General features: G+C 33.2%; 2 protein-coding genes across 2 annotated transcripts; one reads left to right on the plus strand and one right to left on the minus strand.

Moving 5' to 3' along the window:
- Window positions 1-5,482: 5,482 nt before the first annotated feature.
- LOC132741667 (uncharacterized) lies at window positions 5,483-11,034 on the plus strand. Its single transcript, XM_060729888.1, has 2 exons — window positions 5,483-6,316; window positions 8,419-11,034. The coding sequence occupies exon 2, from the start codon at window positions 8,426-8,428 to the stop codon at window positions 10,178-10,180; it is 1,755 nt and encodes a 584-aa protein (XP_060585871.1). The 5' UTR covers window positions 5,483-6,316; window positions 8,419-8,425; the 3' UTR covers window positions 10,181-11,034.
- A 785-nt stretch (window positions 11,035-11,819) lies between these two features.
- Window positions 11,820-15,480, minus strand: LOC132741668 (tRNA-cytidine(32) 2-sulfurtransferase-like). Its single transcript, XM_060729889.1, has 2 exons — window positions 15,386-15,480; window positions 11,820-12,839 (listed from the first exon to the last, which is right to left on the minus strand). The coding sequence occupies exons 1-2, from the start codon at window positions 15,476-15,478 to the stop codon at window positions 12,612-12,614; spliced, it is 321 nt and encodes a 106-aa protein (XP_060585872.1). The 5' UTR covers window positions 15,479-15,480; the 3' UTR covers window positions 11,820-12,611.
- Window positions 15,481-15,930: the final 450 nt, after the last annotated feature.

Consider the following 15,930-nt stretch of genomic DNA (forward strand, 5'->3'; position numbering starts at 1 on the left):
TATGGCCCTTTGTTGATTTTTTCACTACATGTATATACCATATAGAAATTTTGTGAACGCAACTCCTCTTAAAACCGGATGGCAGATTTTGCTTAAACTTCCATATGCATGCTCTTGTTTACGAGCACATCTGCACAGTGGGGGCATCCGTGTCCTTTGGACACAGTTCTAGTTAATAATCCATGTCTCCACTTTTAAAATCGTAATAAAAATGTACAGATATGACTAACATTTAAATTAGTACATTGGGATGTTCTCAGTAGCTTAACTTGAATTTTATAGCGTGGATACTCCTTGTTTTTAATTTGTGTTAATGGGCGTCCGTGGCGGAGTGGTTAAGGTCGTTGACTTCAAACCACTTGCCCCTCACCGCTGTGGGTTCGAATCCCGACAGGGACTTTGGATTCTTTCATATGAGGAAGCTATCCAGCTAGCTTACGGAACGTCTGTGGTTCTACTCAGGTGCCCGTTCGTGCCTGATATAATGCACGGAAGGGCGCCTGAGGTCTTCCTCCACCAGTAAAGCTGGAACGTCGCGATATGACCTATACTGTGTTGATGTGACGTAACACCCCCCCCCCCCCCCCAAAAAAACCACAAAAAAACAGCATAATTTGTGTTAAACTGAAAAGCAATAGTAACTGCAAAAAAATCGCTGTCGCTTGACCAAATAAAGTTAAAGATTGATTGGAAAAAAAATCCATTTCCATGTTTTCTAACAAGTTTTTACCTAAAATCAGTACAGTAATTTGATAATTGATTCAGAATTACATAAGAAGTTCGAGAAAGAGACCATTATTTTCCATGATTTTTTTAGATGCTGCCTTCTCCGAAATGCATTTTTTCTGGAATGTAACAGCCTTGAGATGTGTTGAATTCTTTTTAATTTGTACTCAAAAAAATATTAAAAGACTATATTTGGAATAAAATTGATGAATTAGACTCCTGCGATAAAACATTTTAACACAAACAGCTTTATTGTAAGTAATTCAAATGTCGCGTTTAAAATGCTATGCCTCCACTTTTAAATAATCAAATAAAAAAAATTGAAATATTGTTTTGTATTTCTTTAAATGAGAAACAACAAAATGAGATGTCATTTGCACAAAAAAGTGATCACTGTGACCTGTAGAAGTCTTATTTCACTATGTTTCCATAACGACTATTTTCCATAACAAAACGATCATCTGAGAGTACGGTTCAATTGACTGTGTGACTGTGTGACTTTTTTGCCTATCACCGCTTCCAATGATAGTCGTCACTAAGAGGTATGCATGCAACATCTTAATTGACTTTTATGATAAAATTGGGCAACTGGAGGTAATTGGCAATCACTGTACTTGATTTTGGCAATCACTGTTCTTGATTTGATAACGATATTTTCACTATTATGTTACATAATTATTATATGAGAAGTTTTACTGGTAAAAATTGATTGCAAGCTTTAATTTAAGCTAACCACAGATTGAGTCAAAAGTAGCAAGTTGACGCTATTTATATATTTTTTACCTGTTTAAAACATTTGTTACGGAACATAGTTAATTATTTTGAGATGTCATATATCAATGGTAGAATGCTAAATATAGAAAAGCTAAAAATTAATTAGTAGATCTACATGAAGTTGTATCAAGTGATTCACTATGGCCACAGTAAACTGCTTCGGAGAAAATGCAAGACGAATCAATAACATATATATGTGTACACAGTATCTTGATTTGAAAGTGCACGCAGTATCATAATGTTTATTGCCTGCAAAAAGTTCGTTTTCAGACATTTTCGTACAAAGGAAAAATAACAAAGGTTGAAAATATATTTGTGAAATAGATTCTATAATAAATTAACTTCCAGTTCTGTAACATTTTACAAATAATATAACATTCGATCTATAATGAAATAATAAACATATTAGGATGAACATATAATTATCAGAGTGTTGCATTACTTAAGGATTATTTCTTATGTCATAGCAGCGGTAAGTGCATGTTCATTTGATTATAAAATACATGTACATGTATTCCAATCCGTATACTGGGATCAAAGATAAATAGAGAAAGGGCATTTTAAACGCCGGGTGTACGCACGCGAAATACTGACAAGAAAGGGAAGACTTGTGTCAAGGCATTTGAAATATTAAAACTACAAATAAGGACATCTTTTTGCAAAAGAAATTAAATTCAAATCTATTCTGATTACTTTAAATTTTTGATGAATTTGTCATCTTTGTCGTCTGTCAACAGTAATAAAAAGACGGGGAAGTAATACATATGTACCTTGTTACATTCTTCTTTATTCTGATATTTCATGATTTTTTTCTTTATCTTAGATCTATACAAAAAATTCATACATGTATATACAATGATTGCTGACAAAATATCTGCCACTGTGTTGATGGCAAGAGAAAATGGGTATTTGAAAAGATGGTATAAAAATTGAGCATGATATTTATTATTGATTTAATAGTGTTAAGTGTAATAGATCTATTACCAAAATAAAATAATGATTATCATAAGAATTATGGTAATCATGTGAAGGCCTTCTGAGTAGATATCAGTGTGCCGGTGGTTCGATAGGTGATGCTTGTTCGAGACTCAAGAAAGACGATATAGAATTGTCCGCCAATTAGAAATTACATAATACTTGTATAGTGTTCCGTCCCAAAGCTTTTTCCAGATTGTTTAGCTTTTGTGTGTTTGGTAGTAGCTGTAAGCTAGGCAAAACTTACAGCAAGCAGGAGTTTTTCTAACGGTTTCATGCCCTGATATATACCCTGGATGCCCTGATATATACCCTGGATGCCCTGATATATCCCCTGGATGCCCTGATATATACCCTGGATGCCCTGATATATACCCTGGATGCCCTGATATATACCCTGGATGCCCTGATATATACCCTGGTCTGTTGTCAGACATGATAATGATATAAAAGTGTATTTGTCATAGATATCATGGTAATGTAAAAGTGGTAATTATAGTGGATACATGTTTATCGTAAAGAGGATTAAAGAAAGGTTGTTGTTATGGTCGTTGTCGATATCGTTACTGTTGTTGATGATGATGCAATACGCAATATGATGGATGTAGAAAAATAGATATTTGAAATAATGGTGTAAAAATGACTATGATGTTAAGTATTGATTCAATAGTGTATGATTATCATGGTAATGTTAAAGGTGATAAGAGAAATGTTGTTGTTGCTGTTGATGATGATAATGTGGAGTAGAAGGAGGTGGTTTTGGAGGACAATGATGATGATGATGTATTTGTGATGATTTATATATCGATGATGATGAAATAATGATGATGCAAAATAATGGTTAGAGAAAAATGCATAATTGAATGGATGGTATAAGACATGATGATGAAATTTTTGTACTGATATAAAAGTGTATTTATAATAGATATCATGGTAATGTAAAAGTGGTAATTATAATAGATATATGTTTATCGTATAGAGGAGTACAGAAAAGTTGGTGTTGTGGTCATTGTTGTTATCGTTATTGATGATGATGATGCAATATGATGGATGATGGATGTAGAAACAAGGATAGTTGAAAATAATGGTGTAAAAATGACGAAGATGTTAAGTATTGATTTAATAGTGTGCAAGTTGGTTATAATCACCAAAAACAGTTCCACACACTTATGTTTTCTGTGATTATCTAATATGATGGACACAGGTCCCATAACTCTTAGTTACCATTTACAGAGTTATGCTCCTTTTGATTACTGTAGTCGAGCCTCCTGTCTTACTAACTGTTCTTACAACATAGTAATACCTGCTCTGGGTAAATATATAGATAAATAAGACGTACATATTTATTATTTCTAAACATATTATTTTTTAAAAGTTCTAAACATATTATTACTTAGGTTCAACAGAATTTTTAGTTGTTACACTTAAATCTATTTAAGAAATTGATGGCAGTTTTGTTTGGCTTTGATAAAATTTATGTAGGCATTTTATCATTAGATCTTTATAAATATGTTTTGTAATAGTTTTGGAGTTTGGGGTTTAATAATTTTGTAGTTTGATATTTCTAAAATGATAGGAAAAAATAAATATAAATATGATACAAGAAAATAATAACTTTGAATATAAATTGTTGAAAGTTGCATTGATATTTTACATAAGGATAAAGGGAAATTTTTAATTATTTATAGTTTTGATATTAAAATAAATCATTTTTGCTATTGTGAAAAAAAAACAACAGAATATTATATGAAATTCTGATGATTGCAGTGACTTTCCTGCTTTAATATAACAGACTCTGATAAAAGGCCTCTTCCCAATTGAAATTTTCTTTAAAATCATGCAGTTTTCCAAAAAACTTTAACCTGCTTTTTGTGTTGCCTCTACGGAGTAGTGGCGACATATAGGGATCGTCTGTCTGTCCGTCTGTCTGTCTGTCCATCCGTCCGTCACAAAACTTGTCCGGACTACTCCTCATAAACTACAGGTGCAATTTCATCCAAACTTTACAGGAATGATCAGTACCAAGTATAGTTGTGCATATTGTCAGCATTTTCCGGTTCAATGATTTTTGTTTGAGTTATGGCCCTTTAATAATTTTTATTTTTAAAGTTTGTCCGGACTACTTCTCTTATACCACTAATGCAATTTCAATGAAACTTAAAAGGATTGATCTGTAGCTCAAGTCCTTGCGCATATTGCACGGGTTTTCCGGTTGAATGATTTTTGGCTGAGTAATGGCCCTTTGATAAAAAGGTGTTTTTTTTCTGTGTTGCCAGATACGCAAAAGCTTGTCCGGACTACTCCTCATAAACTACTGGTGCAATTTTATCCAAACTTTACAGGAATGATCAGTACCAAGTCTAGTTGTGCACTGTCCGTCTGTCTGTCTGTCCGTCTGTCACAAAATTTGTCCCAACATGAAATTGGCCATCATGAGGCGACACATGTGATTACTGATCGCTCTTGTTTACTTCCCAAATTAGCAATTTTAGCGGTCAAGTTTTTCCCAAAATCAAGTGGCTAAAGGCTTCTTCCTAATTAAGTGAGAAAAATCACTGGATATTTGTTAAAAATTTGATATACTTTGAAAAATGTAAAAACCATGTAGACAATTATATTGTGCATTAAATTTCAAACTCCTATTTGCATGGCATTGAAATTGAGATAAATTAAACAGTGTGAATGTTTATGAATAAAGCTTAATCTTATTACACATAATTAAATGTCATCAATCTGATTTGTTTTGGTATTACTGTTGCTAAAATAAGTTTCATTTTATCATACACTATACGCCAGACTTACTATTTAGAAGGCTTAAGAGATTACGTTATTTTAAAAAAAAATATTCACATGATTAAACAATACTTTAGCCACGTCACGACAAAACCAACGTTTGCAACAAGCATGGATCCAGACCAGCCTGCGCTTCCACGCAGTCTGAGCAGGATCCATGCTGTTTGCTATCAGTTTCTCTATTTGTAATAGGGTTTGTAAGCAAACAGCATGGATCCTGATCAGACTGCACCAATGCACAGGTTGGTCTCAGGATCCATGCTGGTCGCAAACACAATATGTTGGTTTTGTCATGATGCGGCTCATTTATGGTCATGTTGGTTATATCAAAGATTATTCATGTGAAATAAACTATAAAAGTGACTGCATTATACTTGAAAGATGTAAAGTTATTGTGACCCACCATTTACGCTTGGATAGGCATACACCTCTAAAACTTAAACAGATGATGGATTGACACACTTAAATGCTGATGGATTAATTAATGTCCCAAATTGATCAACATGTGCTACTTTAATAGAACTTGAGTAAATATACTTGTATCTCTTATTAAAATCGACTGTTAGATACACAATATAATCGTTTAACATTGACCTTTCATTAGTATGGTTTACCAGCAGTGTTACTTATATTGCACTGAAATTATTCTTCAGTTACACTAGAGAACATTAATTTTCACTGTACAGTCAGGTAGGGTTTTTTATTTCCTTTTTAAAGGTAACTTTCATTGAAAAAGAACAATTTTCGTACAAATAATTTATGAATACAAATCAGTCACATGGTCTATCCTCTCAAAGCAGATAATATTTCATTTTCTGTTCAATAAACTTTGTAAAGCCTTAAGACTATTAGCCTGGATTACCTGCCCTTTTCTCTGCGTTCAATACTAAAAATTTGTAGTACAAAGGGAACCAGACTTTATTTGTGACTTATAATGTCATGTAACCAGGAAGTAAATGCACCAACATGTCTCGACAAATATTTGGATACATTATTATTGAATGTGTTTTATGAAGATTCATCAGAGACTTTTTTATTGATTTATCAGGTATTTAAAGTTCATATTCACTTTTAAACAAAAGAAAAAAATAAATATGAAGGTTATGGTTACAATGTATTTTTATGCATGCATGTATTTTTTAATTTACAAAAAAGTATGGCATTTAGTAATTTGAAAGTATTGTTTAAATTACATTTCTTAAAGAATGGGGGATCATATTCATGTCTCACTGCGAGGGCAAGATGATAATCCAGGAATAGGGGGCACAGGTATAGGCCCCTACAACTGACTGGTACATGCTTTAATAGCTACTTCTAAAAAGTAAAGTTTAATGAATTAATTTTTATAGGTTAATAATTTAGGAATTTAACATGACATGTACTAGATAAGTATATAACAATCTTACAATGATTTAAAAAACCATGAAATGATATAAAGTTAATTTTGACACCAAAATCCACAGTTCAAAAATTTAAATACATGTACATTATATTCAAGGTTCTGTGACCATATATTGTTCAGTTACTGTATCTATTTAGTTTAATTTCAAGATCTTGAAGATGGAGAGGAAAATTATCATTTACCATGGGTCAGTTAAAGATTGATTAGGCCTATATACTAACTGATGTAATTGAGTACAGGAGCTTGATATTCTTACAGTAAATAAAAATTAAAGTCAAATATGTACACAGTATATGTACACTATATAATTAATAATTTTTTATCTATTATATAGGGGGCATGATCATATTTGACTTTAATTCTTATTTATACCCCTGAAACGAAGTTTTTGGGGGTATAATAGGAGTCACCCTGTGGTTGGTCGGTCGGTCAAGCCGTCCGTTGCATTTTCCTTGTCCGGATAATAACTTAAAAGACTATTGGTTGGAATTCAATACAAGTTCATACTATGGTCAAGCACATTGAGAGGAAGACCAGTGCACAAGAACCATAACTCTATCTTCAATTATTACAGAGTTATTGCCCTTTGTTACTTTTCTTTGTCTGGAGAATAACTTGAAAACTACAGGTTGAAATTCAATACAACTTCATACAATGGTCAAGCACATTTAAAGGGGAAGTGCAGTGCACAAGAACCATATCTCTATCTAAAGTATTTACAGAGTTATTGCCCTTTGTTACTTTTCCATTGCTTTCTTTTCTCCGGGCCATAACTTAAAGACAAATATAACTTCATACAATGGGCAAGCACATAGAGAGGAAGTGCAGTGCAAAAGAACCATAGCTCCATCTTGACTAATTACAGAGTTATTGCCCTTTGTTACTTTTCATTGTCAGGAGCAATTAACTTGAAAAGTCGTGGTTGGAATTGAAATCAACTTCATACAATGGTCAAGCACAATAAGAGGAAGTGAAGTGCTCAAGAACCAAAACTCCATCTTGATAAATTACAGAGTTATTGCCCTTTGTTACTTTTCCTTGTCTGGTGCATAACTTAAAAAATAATGTTTAGAATTCAATTCAACTTCATACAGTGGTCAAGCGCAATGAGAGGAAGTACAGTGCTCAAAGAAATTCAATAAAACTTCATCAATAGTAAACCACATTAAAAGAAAATGCAACATGTTAGAACCACAACTATCTTTAATTGCCCATAAACATAACTATTTCAATTCTTTTCCAAGGTATTCTGTTACTAGTAACTTCCTCATTTCCGAAGCAGTCTTGCGGGGATATTAATCACATTTAGTGATAGTTTTAGTATATTGATAGAATACCAAGCTCCTGTGGTTAGTATGAAATAAGCATGTATTAATAATTGTTTTCCTAAAATATGACCTTGTAATACATATGAACCATTTGCCCCTCACCACTTTGGGTTCCAATCCCCACATGGACTTTGGATTTTTTCATGTGAGGAAGCTCAGATAATGCAGCTAGCTTACAGAACGTCAGTGGTTCTACTTAGGTGACCTTCCATGCCTGAAACAATGCATAGAAGGTCACCTGAGGTCTCCCTCAACCAGTAAAACTGGAACATCCCCATATGATCTATCTATACTGTGTCAGTGTGCGGTAAAACCCAAGTGATCAAACAAACAAAAGATATATGAATAAGCAATAACAATCAAGTCCCAGAACTATTTATTATATTAAAATAATGCACATTATATACTTTTATATTCTAGATAAACCATGGCTGTCCATGGGAAGAAAGCACCGCATCCATATTTGCCCTCTGTCATTGATTCTGATGAATACCTGGAGGTCTACTGTCAACCATGTAACATTGAAGGAGAAAGGATTCCTGCTCATGGCTTTTGTACAGACTGCAATGAGCACCTTTGTGGAACTTGCTTCAAGCTTCATAAGAAACATAAACTCTCAAGAAATCACACCCTTCTAGACAAAGAAAATATGCCTAAAAGAATGCATGCACCAACATCTTCATCTGTTCATCTGCATCAGTCTGATGAACTAACCAAAGCTTGCTTAAAACACCAAAAAGAAATGATCAAATTTTACTGTCATGACCATAAAGAGTTGCTATGTAGTGTTTGTGTTACACTCCAGCATTCAGCTACATTATGCAAAGTCGACTACATACCCGACATTTCTGTAGATATTACCGACAGTAAATACTATAATGATATCCTTAGAAATTTGGATAGAGTAACTGATCTCTGTAAGAAAATATCAGAGGATACAAGAAAGATAATAGCAAAATCTGAAAAATCTGTGACAGATGCATTGGCGGACATCAGGAAGTTCAGAAAAGAAATAAATCAAAGACTTGATGAATTAGAAAATCAAGCAGAAGATGATGCTGAAGCCCTTCAAGAAGAGATCAGAATTAATCTAAAGACAGTGGAGAGAAACTGTGAGGATACAGCCACATCTTTGAAGACAACTACTGACTTTATTAAACGTTTGAACGCAACGGGACAAGCAGACAGATTATTCATGGAATTGAAGATGACGGAACAAATGATCGAAGAATGCGAAAAGAAAGTTCAACAAGTGCCATCATACAATTATGAAGAATATACCTTTCAAGCAAATCATGATCTTTCAGCCTTTTTAAAGAATGATATGGCATTTGGTACATTTTCCAAGAAACCAGCGGAAGAACCAAGTGTTTCATCATCTGATCATGTAAGAACCAGACAAGCTAATCTTCAGACCAAAATTTGTGTAAAGACATCAGAAGATAATGAGATATGCAGAATATCAGGTATGACTCTCTTTACTCCAGATCTTCTTATCATCACTGATAACAGAAACAAAGCTGTTAAATTAATTGATGTCAGAGGTCATTCTATTATACACCAGATAGATGTAGATGGTAAACCTTGTGATATTACAGCTATTAGCAGTACTGAATTAGCTGTCACACTTCCGGATCAGAAATTGATTCAATTCATATCAGCATCCACGAGCAGATTGTCAATGAAAACTGCTTTAAAGGTTAATGGAGAGTGTTATGGTATTAGTTGTTACAAAGGGAGATTAGTTGTGTCATTCTGTAACCCAGCAAAACTCCAAATCCTTGATGTCAACGGAACAGTTCTGACAGATTTCACAGGAGAAAATATCTTCAGCAATCCGGTATATGTTAAAGCTTGCAGTGATTTTATATACGTATCAGACTGGAAGAAGGGAACAATTACAAGGTTAAACTGGCAGGGTGATGTGGTTGGTATCTACAATGGTATGGATTGTCCTTCCGGCTTTACACTGACAAACAAAGGTACACTTTTTGCTTGTGATTACAGCAAAGAGGTAGTAGAAGAAGTGTCAAGTGACTGCTCTGAAGGAAACATTCTTATGAGTGATTTAAAGAGACTAGAAGCTCTCTGTTGGTGCGGAGAAACAAATAAACTGTACTTTAGCACTTTTACTGGTGATATAAAATATGACAACTTTCTTCAAGTTTACAAGTTGTCATAAATATCTAAATCCTTATCATATACTATACTGTATACATGTTGAACATAAAAGTATTTACTTTGTTTGAAAGTGAACATAAATTAAAATACAAATGTACGTAATATGCATTTACACTCAACAAATAATATGCTGACAACCATTACAAAACACCAGTATATCCATCATGATATGTACTCAGTAGTAGGAGGTATGAGCATTATGATATATAACAAACATCATGGATTTCAATCATCATGGAACATTTTATTAGGGTTGATCTTGGGCTGTGGTAGAGTTGGTCAAAATAGAGGCACTGTGTCCGGATTTAGCGTTTACCGAAGTCAGTAGCGGTTGTGACCCTGTAATTTGTTATTACATCTCTCAGACGCTGTCGCATGGACCTCACTTAGTGTTGAATTGTTGGTATAGTGATGTTCTGCCAGTCCTGGCTCACACGTTTTGCAGTTGCTGTGGACGACATGTAAGTCTCAATCGGAGCTTATCTCACATGTGCTTGATGCACTTCATATCGATGTACACCGCAGGCCACTCAAGAATGTAGAATTGTGCAGACAAATTACCTTAAATCAAAGCAAACTCCAAACGAAAGTCATGTCCAATGACTCCCTAAACTGATCACACTACAATACAGGCGTACATCGGTACAAACTCTACCTTCGCCTAAAGACTTTTGTTATATTTTCAAACAGCCGTTTATATAGGGCCATATAACCTGTCAAAATTCTTTATAACTAATAAAATAACATTTAAGTTAATTTTTATTTTTTTGCTAAACCTAGTGATTTTTTGTGATTACAATTGTTCTTGTGAATTCATATTGTCTGATTCATAAATTATGTCCAAAATTAAAAATATTTTAACTGATTCTTTATAATTGTTTAATTGTAGTTTTGATTACATCCAATTATTAATTCAGGTTTTTGGTGAAAAATTAAAAGCATTTGTATCTAGTATTTTCAAATTTGACATTATGTTTTGCTTGAGTAACAAGGTAACAACATAGTTTGTCACTAATGCCAAGCTTATTCATAAGAAAAATCACTTAGTTTTATAGGGGCGTCCGTGGCCGAGTGGTTAAGGTCGTTGACTTCAAATCACTTGCCCCTCATCGCTGTGAGTTCAAATCCCGACAGGGACTTTGGATTATTTCATATGAGGAAGCTATCCAGCTAGCTTACGGAACGTCGGTGGTTCTACTCGGGTGCCTGTTTGTGCCTGAAATTATGCACGGAAGGGAACCTGAGGTCTTCCTCCACCAGTGAAAGCTGGAACGTCACGATATGACCTATGCTGTGTCGATGTGACGTAAAACCCAAAAAAAAACACTTAGTTTTATAAAGAATTTCTTGGGGGCCTGTGGGAATACAACTTTGTCCTATTAATTAACTTCAGTGATAAAATCCATCAAAATAGCACACTCAATAAATATTTCCTTACCTTGCATCAAGAGAATTCAAGAGGAATGAAATTAAGACAATTAAAAAATCTAGTACAAATTTCTGATTAATTCATTTTATTTATGTACAATGAAATATATACACAAAACCACATTTGAGCCGCGTCATGACAAAATCAACAAAATGGGTTTGCGACCAGCATGGATCCAGACCAGCATGGCATCCATGGGATGCAGTCTGATCAGGATCCATGCTGTTCGCTATCAGTTTCTCTACTTGTTATAGAGTTTGTAAGCGAACAGCATGGATCCTGATCAGACTGCATGGATGCGCAGGCTGGTCTGGATCCATGCTGGTCGCAAACCCATTATCTTGGTTTTGTCCTGACATGGCTCATTTCATAACATACTTTCTTAAATAAAGAATATACATACAAGAAGTGATGTAAAAAATAACAAGGAAATATTCTTATATAACAAAGATATTCATAAATCACTTTGTACAGTGGAAACAGTTATTACATTGATAACACAATTGTTATTAGCTTATTACATATAGACTTGAAACATGCAAGTCCAAGAAAATGTATATTTATAAGCTCGTAGTAATTTCAGTGACTTTTTTTCTTGTACAAAGTGATGGCAATATACTGACTTAATAAATTTGAAACACAAGGGGTTGGTTAAGCAGCATTATCATAAGAACCACACAAATATTGAGGATTTAAAATTTCCAAGAAACTCTGTTTGCTGAACTTTGTAAAACAATTTTTAAGCATAAAATAAGCATTTGATAAATAAGTTTGATTTCAAATACAAGCAATATTATGATATTATCTAAGTATCAATGAATTAATTTTTAAAGTACATGTCATTATTGCTGACCTATATAATTGATGTTAAAAGTCTTAAACAGGAATAAAGTGCACATCTGTTTTTAATTCTTAAACCATAAATTTCATTAAAAAATATTTTTTGCTTTGATGTATTTGGTTTTTATTTCCGCATTAATACAATACTTTTTAGCACAAAATATTAAATATCGAAATCGTCGTCAGAATTATTTTTATCCAGTTGAAAGAAGTCTATCACTTTCATCTGGGTTTTGTTGATTGCCATGATTGGTTTAATTGCTGCCATTAAACTAGAAAATATCCGTGGAAACATGATTTCCTGCGATGCAAGAAGCTGTTGTATTCTGTGACGTTCTTTTGGTGCCTCGAAACATGCTGGACAGTTCTCGGCAATAACAGGAAGTTTGTTCTGCAAAGCATCATATAATACAATTATAATGATAAAAATATATGCATACAAGGGTGGATAAAAAATATGTCGACTTTAGTTATAACTTAAAAACTACTTGAAGTAAATCAATAAGATTGTCCCGAGTAGGTACCCCTGGAGCAACTGCATAGTATTAATATCTTTGTTGTCTCTCTACATAGGCGCAAAACCATACCAAACAACAGCTGCTTATTTTTTGACATATGTAACATTTAGCTTTAATAATTAATTTTGTAATATTTAACTTTAGAATATACAGCTAGTAAGCTAAAAACAAACACAGAAATCATAAAATTACAAATGGCAGCAGGAAGAGAACCGTGCAATCATAAGGGATTGTGTGGACCTAGGGAAAACACCATGAAAATGATGAAGGGTGCTGATCGATCTTCTTGACATTATTACTCTGTGCACAAGTAACATTGCATTAACCAGTTAAAAATGGTTGCTATGGGATACCCACTGGACCCAAACTTAAACATAGAAAAATGCTGATATATAACTACTATGCATATTTGACCATACTATATGTACAAACATAATTAATGAAAGGAAAGTCCATATATCTTTTGATGCACTCTGACGTTTTAAATTAATCCTGTCTGCTTCACAAAATATTTACATACATGAATCAATTAATATTTTGTTCACTTGATATCCTCTTTTATTGGTAATAAGTTGTATAAGTTGTTTCAAATATATGTCAGAAAATAGAAGTAAAATTTGTAAATGAAAGTAAGTAAATACAAAACAAAAATTTTATAAAAAATATCACGTTTTATGCATGATTTTGAACCACTTGCCCCTCACCGCTGTGGGTTTGAATCCCAACAGGGACTTTGAATTCTTTCATGTGAGGAAGCTATCCAGCTAGCTTACTGAACTTCAGCGACTCTACTCTGCCTAAAATAATGCACTGAAGGGCACCTGAGGTCTTCCTCCACTAGTAAAGCTTGAATCTTTCAAATATTTTTGAATGTCCATTAGGACATCGTCAAGGTTGTAGTTTGAGTCCAATTTTGTTTGCTTTGTTTATTAATGAATTGTATATTTTAATGGTGGAAAATGATATCAGAGGTATCCAACTTTTTCCTGAAATTGTGGAAGTATTTTTACTTTTGTTTGCTGATGATATAGCATTACTTTCAGATACTATTGTCGGTCTACAAAAACAACTAAACTTGTTACAACAATTTTGCATTAGTAGTAAACTTGTAGTTAATATTGAAAAAACTAAAGTACTTGTATTTAAAAGAGGTGGTCAGTTATCTAGAAGAGAAAAATGGCAGTAAAATGGTAACCATTTAGAAATTGTTAGTGGTTTCACATATGTTGGAATATATTTTAGTAACAGATTATCTTTGTACAAAATGGCTGAGGCTATGGCCACCAAAGCGAAAAAAGTACTTTTGTATATTCTCAGTTCATTTCAACATATTTCTTGTTTACCACATAAAACATTTTTTAAAGATTTTTGATTGTAAAGTAGCATCCATAATGTTATATGGATCAGAATTGTGGGGTCTTAAAGACAATAAATGTATAGAAACTATACAATTATATGCTTGTAAACGTTTTTTGAATGTCAATGTTTCTGCTTGTAATGACGCTATTCTTGGCGATCTAGGCAGATACCCAATTTTTATATTTGCTGCAAAACGTTGTATTAGATTTTGGTTGAGACTTATAAATCTCCCTAGAGATAGATATACACGCTTATGTTATGAAATGCTGATGTGTTATGAGACAGTATTGGATACAAAAATTGGGTGACTAATATACGATTAAACCTATATAAAAATGGATTTGGATACGTATGGGAGGCACAGGTTGTAGCCAATCCTAAATTATTTATAGTGCAATATGAACAGTGTCTAAAAGACCAGTTTGTGCAAAATTGGCAATTAAAGTTTCTAGAAAATGTAAAATTAAATCATTATGTTATGTTTAAGACTACCTTTAAAAAGTGAAAAATATATTTCTGTTATAGATATTGACAAGTATAGAAAATGTTTTGCTAGTTTTAGAAGCTCTTCACATTGTTTAATGGTTGAAAAAGGTAGACATTTTAATATTGATAGAGAACATCGTGATTGTATGTATTGTGAATCAATGTTAGAGGACGAATATCACTTTCTTATTGTGTGTTCTTTATTTGCAAATTTATGTTCTTACTATATACCATTGTATTATTATCAATATCCGAATGTTCAAAAGTTCTACTCTTTAATAGCAACTGAAGACGAGTCATTGATACGTAATGTTGCTATGTATATTTATTATGCAATGAAAGAAAGAGATAATTTCCTTAAATGTTTTGAATAATTTATATTCAGATAGTACATTATAATTGTATTAGAAATTCGTATTGCCAATTTGTATTGTATATTGTATACACTGTGTATGGGCCGGAGGCCTCTTGTACAATAAAGATATTGAATTGAATTGAACATTGCCATATGATGTATAATGTGATGGTGTGAAGTAAAACCCAATTAAACAAACTAGCATTCTGACATACTTACATTTTCAGCAAACATTCTCAAATCCTTCTCTCTGACATAGACAAATGGTCTGATCACCCTTAAATCCCCTGCTCTGTAAAATATAACAAACATTATTTAAATCCCCTTCTCTGTAAAATATAACAAAACATCATTTTTATTATAAACAAATTGTCTTCTTACTCTATGTAAAAAAATAACATAAATCTCATATAGAGTACATACAGATACACAATAAATCCTTGTCATAGACTACTCTTGACCCTTTATTAACCTGCTGATTTCTTTAATTCCTTTTTAGCTCACCTGTCACAAAGTGACAGGGTGAGCTTTTGTGATCGCTTTTCGTCCGGCGTCCGTCGTCCGTCCGTCGTCCGTCGTCCGTAAACTTTTACTTTAAATGACATCTCCTCATAAACCACAAGGCCAATTTCATCCAAACTTCACAGGAATGTTCCTTTGGTGGTCACCTTTAAAAATTGTTCAAAGAATTTAATTCCATGCAGAACTCTGGTTGCCATGGCAACCGAAAGAAAAAACTTTAAATATCTTCTTTTAAAAAACCA

This window comes from Ruditapes philippinarum, unplaced genomic scaffold (assembly GCF_026571515.1).
Source record: "Ruditapes philippinarum isolate M1 unplaced genomic scaffold, ASM2657151v2 ctg16094_1_1_1_1, whole genome shotgun sequence".
Taxonomy (NCBI): domain Eukaryota; kingdom Metazoa; phylum Mollusca; class Bivalvia; order Venerida; family Veneridae; genus Ruditapes; species Ruditapes philippinarum.